Here is an 8,217-nt window from a genome sequence, read left to right as displayed (position 1 = left end):
GTTGAAAAGTCAATCTGTACTCCATAACCAATATTTTAAAAAAAAATTCAATAAAATTTAGATAAAACTCTAATATATATATATATATTAATTAAATATATTTTAAAATTATAATTAAGATAAAATATAGTTTCATATACAACTCACTATACTATATTATAGTTTGAGAACTCCATGGCTATGGTTTGCATACTTGAAACCTAATCACATTTACATCATGAATGGAAAGAATAATTATAGATAGATATGATACAACAAGTGATCAATGTTACAACATAATTTTTAAATAAAAATAATTAAAAAAGAAACAATCACAAAAAAATTTACTTAAATTTTGCCATTAAAATAAAAAAATTTATAGTATTCAAACTATAAAATTTATAGTATAAATACCATAAAATATCTAGCTAAAATCTATTTTTAACACTATAATTTTTATTTTTATTTTTTCAAATATTAGCATCAAGATATTATTAGAGGTCATGGCGAAGATGGATTATCCACTTAATCTATATGGGTATCCATTTACAAACCAGTTATTGCCAAGTCACTAAAAGTCTAAACATGCTGCGGCAAGGCTACTATAAGAATATGCCATTACTGCCAGCTGGAGAAGTCCTGACGCACCACCTGACGCAACCAATAAAAAATCCCATCAATTTCTAAATAAAAAAATTAAACTAATTTTTTTTTTTAAAAAAATAAATTCTCTCTTTTTTGGTCCACCCTTCTAACCCTTTTTATAGCCGAGCTCATTGCACCGGTAAAAGACTTCAAAGACTTTGCCCACGAAACACACACACGGGGACAAACACCTCTCTCTCTCTCTCAAGAAAATCTCTCTTCTTTTCTTGCATTTCTTCTTGTTACCTATTTTTTCACTCTTTCTTGCTTTCATTTATGGACAAAGGATGGGGTCTTACTCTTGCTTCTGATCCCGTTTCTGTCTTCTCTAGCAACAACAGCAACAACAGCCCGGTTGGCTCTTTTTTGAAGGTCAAAAGGGACTTCAGTTCTGATCATAACATGGCAGATTCTAGGAATATTAATAATAGTATGTTTCAGTTTCCGGTTAGTCTTTCTGCCGGCAAGGAAGAGGTATCATCTGCTGCTGCTCAAGAAGTGGACTTCTTTAAGGAGAAGATCAATAGGGTTGATCATGGCCATGATTCTAAATCCACAAGTGTTATTGTTAAGAAGGAGAATTCTCTTGCTGAAGTTGCTCCAAGGTCCAGTGCTCCTCTTGATGTAAATGTAAGAGAAATATATATATATATACATATTTTTTGAATTATGGCTTAATTATAGGTTCTCTACAAATAGAGATATTGATTTTTTATTTCTTTTGGTTTCTAAATATAGACTGGATTGCACCTTCTAACTGCTAACGCTAGAAGTGATCAATCAACTGTGGATGATGGAGTTTCATCTGACGGTGATGATAAGAGATCAAAGAATGTTGAGGTAATAATTAATTAACAAGATTAAAAAGAGATCGATTTTGATTTATTTTTTATTTTTTGAAGATTTCCCACTTTAAGGATTTTTTTTGTATATGTGGCAGCTAGCACAATTGCAAGTGGAACTTCAAAAAATGAACGCAGAAAATCAAAGGTTGAAAGACATGCTTAGTCAAGTAACCAACAATTACAGTGCCTTGCAGATGCATTTTGTAGCATTGATACAACAACAACAACAACGGAACCATGGAGTTGAAAGTGATAAAAAACAGGAGGTGATTAATTTTCTGTAATTATTACAATTCCAAGCGCATGTTCTTGACATGATGATTGTGCTACACACTATGCTGGTCCGAATAGCTTAAATTATTTGTTTTTGATGTGTTCAGACTGTGGATGCAAAATCTTCCGAGGAAAAGAAACATGAGATGGTGCCTAGACAATTCATGGATCTAGGACCTTCAGCTGAGACTGATGAGATATCCAATTCATCGTCCGAAGAGAGGACTCGTTCTGTAACACCTCAAAATCATTTCGAAGTAGCTTCGACGAAAAACAATGGTAAACTTGAGATGGCTCCACATGATCAAGAGAATTCTAGTTTCCGAGATGGAAAGAGAATTGGAGACGAGAGTCCTGAATCAGAATCACAAGGCTGGAATCCCAACAAGGTTCAAAAGTTGAATCCTGCTAGTTCTGCCAACAAGGCTATTGAACAATCTGCCGAGGCAACCATGAGAAAAGCCCGTGTCTCGGTTCGTGCACGATCGGAGGCTCCCATGGTATGTAATAGCTAGACTTGTTCAAGATTTTCATTGAATTTTGAAATATTAGTATGGAACTAATTAAAGTTTTGATCAATTCCAGATCTCTGATGGCTGCCAATGGCGAAAATACGGTCAGAAGATGGCGAAAGGAAATCCATGTCCGAGAGCTTATTATCGGTGCACCATGGCAGTTGGTTGTCCAGTTCGCAAACAAGTATGTTTTAGTCCATTTCTTGATTCTCACTTGAAATGATATTGTGTCTATAATTCAAGAAAAATCATGGCTAAAACTAATGTGATTTAATTTGATTATCAATTGCAGGTTCAACGTTGCGCGGAGGATAAGACAATCTTGATCACAACTTATGAAGGCAATCACAACCACCCTCTACCTCCAGCTGCAATGACAATGGCGTCAACAACAGCAGCAGCTGCAACTATGTTACTTTCAGGATCAATGTCAAGTGCAGATGGCATGATGAACCCAAATTTGCTAGCAAGAGCAATACTCCCAGGTTGCTCATCAAGTATGGCAACGATTTCAGCTTCAGCTCCGTTCCCTACTGTAACATTAGACCTCACTCAAAATACAAACCCTCTACAATTCCAAAGACCTCCGACACATTTCCAAGTCCCTTTCCCAGGCCAACCCCAGAATTTTGCCTTAGTCACAGCTCCACAATTGCCTCAGGTTTTTGGTCAAGCCCTTTACAACCAATCAAAATTCTCCGGTCTCCATTTGTCTCAAGATACAGTGTCATCGCAATTAGGCCACCAAGCTCAACCCCAAATATTTCACTCAGGACAACAACCTTCCCTGTCTCATGACACATTAAGTGCTGCCACTGCCGCCATCACCGCTGATCCTAATTTCACTGCAGCACTTGCAGCTGCCATCAGCTCCATCATTGGTGGTGCTAACAGCAACTCCACCACCACAACCACCAACACCAACAACAACAACAACAACAGCAATAGCAATGCCACCAACACAAGCAACAGAAATTAATTAGACATGTCTCTTATTAAATTTTTTGTTTCTTATGAACAGTTAATTAATTTCTTTCTTTTCTTTTTTAATCCCTTTATTTTTAAGGGATGAGAATGAGGTTCAGATGTTCATATTTTTCTGTTCTTTTTCTTTTTTCTTGTCTTTGTTGTGGGGGAGGGATAGAAATCAAGTAAAAACACAAAGCTTCATTCTTTTTGTCATTTCTTGTTCAATAATCTGTTTCAGATTTTTCAGTGAAGAAGATGATCATTGATCAATACACAAAAAAATGATCAGCATATAAGTTTCCCATCTTCCATTAATGATCAATGTCTTATCCATTAATGACTCCCTTAATTTCTTTCTCGTTTTCATACCCCGATGACTTGTTTATTCATCAACCTTGAAACAATGTGCGCAAGAAAACAAAAACAATAAATTACAAGTCAAGAAATCAACGAATAAGGTTTGAAGAGGAGCTATTTGCTGATCTAAGCAGTCAAGAACTACGGCTAGACCAAGAACAACTGTTTGACACGTAAAATGTTTGTGTTGTAAGACAGAAGGAAGGCTTGGCTAGGCTGCAAGAGTGGACTTTGAGGAGACTTCTAGGCAACCACAACATGTGGGGGGTGATGAATGAATGTATCAAAGTTGGATTGCGAAAGCTATCTTTCTAGGGTCAAATTTGGACCCATGAAGAAAAGAAATAATGTGGAGATTTGGTAAGTTTCGTGGAGAGTGGTGAAGAGGTATTAATTTAATTGGATAAACTAGGATACGATTGTTGACTTTCCATGCAAAGTATCCCTTGATTGGTTCTCACTGACATCATGGCATGCTCATGTTGATTCAATCATGTGAATATATATTATATAAGATTTTTACTTGTTCTTGGATAATTGAACGTGGAGCTTGGTGGGTCACAACCGTACCTCTTCAATCTATCCACCGTACATGGAAGGACCTTTTACTCTCCTTAACTTTACCAACGGTTTTCGCACATCGCGTGATCCGAGGACTTGCGCATTCATTATTTTTTATTTTCACACCATTTTAGTTTTTATTATTTGGATAGATGATGAAAAACTCTCCCTCCCTCCCTACATGAAATTGTTCTCTATAATCATCTTTTGCAAAACTCTCAATTTTCCTCTAGAGGGAAAAAAAGAAAGAGAAAAGAAGTAAATATTAAGAAAGTACTTTCAACTATGATTTTGACAAATTAATGAAATGAACCTAGAGGTTTCGGTGTGGACTTGTTTGATTGTGTTGCTGATGGGGTTTTTGAGATGATTTTTCATGATCTCTGGCTTTCAAAATCACTATCGACAAATTTGAATCTAATAGAATTTACGTGCATGATTTTTTTTTAGGTTTTAAACCATTTTTCTTTTTATCTCTTTTCAAAGCTGGATATTTTTTGTGAGGTAGATCGAGCATGATGTGCTTGAATATAGATATCACATTAAACAACTTGACAATCAACTTGTCCATACAAGAAACAAAAGATGATAGAGTTGAGAACTTAATTCTGAAGCAAATACGACCAGAAGCGGAGGATGACTCCATGACGTGAGCTTGCTCGTGGCATAATGCTAGCCTTGTCAGAAGTTGCTGTCGATGTCGTACTGCGTGGATTCACAGTCCATGGCAATTGGATTTGAAGGACTAATGCCTTGGCCCAATATACATGGCCCAAACAATATGGTCTTCTTCTTCGTTTCGGCCTTCAATTGGGCGAGTAACTAAATTTGAAGTGAAAAGAAATCCTAGTTCGATATTTTCAAGAATCCCTGGTTTTGTACCTTGCCATGTGAAAAGGTACTTAGTTTTCCATATTCACACGTACATACATACTTGATTTATATCGGATTAATGTTTATTATACCCATGCATGTTTAGATAAACCTTGTTGTATATAGAAATATAATCTCCTCAATCTCAAGAAATCAATGAAGAAATTTAATTTTGAAACTTCTAAACTACATGAATCTCCTTTGGTTAGGATGCCCAGAAAATGAAACATCTGTAGCGAAGTTTCTGCCAAACCCTGCTTCTGCTTCTTGTGAACCCAACAGAAAAACATGAAAAAAGCCATATTTCACTGATTCTACATGTGATTTCTACCACTCTTTCTGTTTTTAACAATCCAAAAAGGAAAACAAAATGAAAGAAATGCTTATCCTGGCATGTTAAGCATATGCAAGCTCCCTTTTCGGTTTCGGATGGTGCACCAATATTAATTTCTGGTTAATTCGCTCACGAAAACAACAATTTCCTCCTCTTGCCATTTCGAGAGACAGCACAATTCTTGCACTCAACAAAGCACTCTTCACTTCCTGAAGCTAGCTCGCATCATTGCTTGAACATGTGAGTAGAAATAGGGCTTGCTTGTGGGCTCGGATAATGCACGCATGAGTCGTGGCAGTGTGTGCAACTCTGCACAGAAAAGCACGCACTCCCGAATCCTAACTCCGAAAACGAAAGGCGACAGTACTGATAGCTTGGAAAGAAAACAACAAGAGGCAAAGTCAATTAATGTTTAAATAGGTCATTCATAGCTAAATTAGTATTCATAAAACAATATTTTTCTTATAGCCCTTCTATCCGAACCCAAAATGATAATAAGAAGAGTATATTCATTTACCATCTAAACTAAGGATTCGTTTTACATCATGATGTAATGCAATTAAAGATACTTTTATACTTATTATAACTTTAAAAATTATTTGGTTTTCAAGAAATGTATTGAAATAATATTTTTTTATTTATTAAAAATTATTTTTAATATTAGCATATTAAAATGATATAAAAATATTAATTTAAAATAAATAAAAAAATAAAAAAATTAATTTTTTTAAAAACACTTTTGAAAAGCAAAAACAAATAGAATCTAAATTTGTTTTTCATCTTAGATTATGATAAAAACATAAGATTGAAAAAAAGTTATAATTTATGATATTTTCTGAACTTGTTTTTCAAATCAACCATAATGATACACATGCTAAATTTTAAAAAGATATCAACAAATATATTTTAATATAAGTAAATGAAGTTATTTTTGATATTTTAAATAAAAAAAGTACCATGATTAGTGAACCAAAGGTTAGCATCACCAGTTAGATATTTCTTATATAACAATCAATATATTTTTTTATATGTCAAGATTAAGTTTTTTATTTATCAAATATTTTAAAATGACTATTTAACCTTTGAGAATGCCCTCTTTTAGGGAAAACTTTATTCATATATCTCATTTTTGCTTGTAAATTAAATTCGACTATTATAAAAAAAACAAAAGAAAAACCTCAATTTTGCAGCGTGACAAAGTTTGATTTATAAAATGTGTTCTTCTACATGATCATTTAAGATGTGCTCTTGGGAAGGCAAATAGAGAAAAAAAAAGATAAATCACTTGTGAATGCAATTGATCTTGTTGTTGATGGCTTGTTTATAAAAGGGTTTATTATGGCTATTAATTTCAAGTCACCAATACAAAAATAAAATCAAATCATGATGCTTAAAATTACACGACTGAATATTTATATTTATATGTATAGTATAGGAGATAGATAAACATAAAAAGAAAAAAAATCATATTTGTTTAATTAAAAGGTGATTAAAACTCTCTCTTCTATTAAAAAAAAATATTTTTTAAAAGATTTTCGTTCTCCTATTTCTTTCTCATTTTTGTGTTCATCTCTCTCCTTTGCTTGTAAGTATTTTAGTACTAGTTATAACATCAACATCATAAATTAATGAAATTTTTTTAAAATTATGAAATAACAAGATTATATTTAGGATGCAATATATTAAAATTTCTCCATTTATAAATATATTTTATTAATTTAAACAATATATTTTTTCTTCTCTATGGTGACAAGAGAGTTTTTATTGAAAATGCAAATAGTATTGATTTTATTTTTGAAGGTCATTAATGATATACTTTGAATCGTAATAATCAAAACAGAAATTATTTCGACTCGGAAATTAATTATTAAAAAAAGAAGATGAGACACCATTTTCATCACCATGTAGCGTGTAGTGGCGGAAGAGGCAACCAAATCCCATGCTTCGCTGACACGTCAGCTATTCATCTATAGCGACACACATGAGCCATCATCCTGCGTCACGAAACCCATGCTTTCAATAGCACGACCCACCACATTAAACGACATCCCAACTTTCTCGTACCCTTAATCACCGTTCATTTTAAGATCAACGACCTGAAATGGATTGTGCTAAACTTCCTCACTAAGAACGGAATCCCTTATTTGTATGCTTTATTAATTTTTGCTCATTTTGAATCTTGAAATAAGGGTGAGAACGGGAATGTTTCCTGTGTTTGGTTACTTATAAAATTTATTTTTATGTATTGCTAAATAGTTTTGAAGTAATGATATTAAAAATAAATTTATTAAAAATAAAAAAAATATAATTTTTAATATATTTCTAAAAAAAAATATTTCTAAAATAAATATCATGCCTGATTCCTAAATGATTTAAGGACCATTTTAGTCCTTCAATATATTTGGTTTTCACAAAATGACCCAACGCTATAAAATAGATAGCAAAATTAAGATTTTTGAGTTGAGGATGGTGTATATTCCTTCATTCTACTCTATCCAAATTAACAAGATAGAAAAAAAGGTTGAAAATAAATTATATATAAGTAAAGAAATTAAAAAATATCAAAATAAATTAGAATGAGTAACTCAAAAAATAAATATGTATATAGGTTGCGCTTGATTACTTTCATACTATGAATAAAACCCACAAAAACATGTCTGGGTAATAATCTCTCTCAGATTAAACGCTACAATATTTTTTTAGATGAAAGATGCTCATTGTTCCACACAAGAAAGTTTAAGGACTTAAGTGGAACATATCATATTATAGGGTTGAACATGAAAAATTACCCACCACCAAACACCAAAAAGGGGTCATGACTCATTGGACCTATCCAATATCAACGGCTAAAACCTTAAAGAATCTA

General features: G+C 33.0%; 1 protein-coding gene across 1 annotated transcript; it reads left to right on the top strand.

Moving 5' to 3' along the window:
- The first annotated feature begins 758 nt into the window (after window positions 1-758).
- On the top strand, window positions 759-3,541 carry LOC105141438 (probable WRKY transcription factor 31). Its single transcript, XM_011048661.1, has 6 exons — window positions 759-1,254; window positions 1,363-1,464; window positions 1,565-1,735; window positions 1,850-2,242; window positions 2,328-2,441; window positions 2,550-3,541. The coding sequence occupies exons 1-6, from the start codon at window positions 901-903 to the stop codon at window positions 3,234-3,236; spliced, it is 1,821 nt and encodes a 606-aa protein (XP_011046963.1). The 5' UTR covers window positions 759-900; the 3' UTR covers window positions 3,237-3,541.
- The last annotated feature ends 4,676 nt before the right edge of the window (window positions 3,542-8,217 follow it).

The sequence above is a fragment of the Populus euphratica genome, unplaced genomic scaffold, assembly GCF_000495115.2.
Source record: "Populus euphratica unplaced genomic scaffold, PopEup_1.0 scaffold119.1, whole genome shotgun sequence".
NCBI lineage: Eukaryota > Viridiplantae > Streptophyta > Magnoliopsida > Malpighiales > Salicaceae > Populus > Populus euphratica.
The sequence above is the reverse complement of the archived record's forward strand: the minus strand, read 5'-3'. Positions and strand labels throughout refer to the sequence as shown.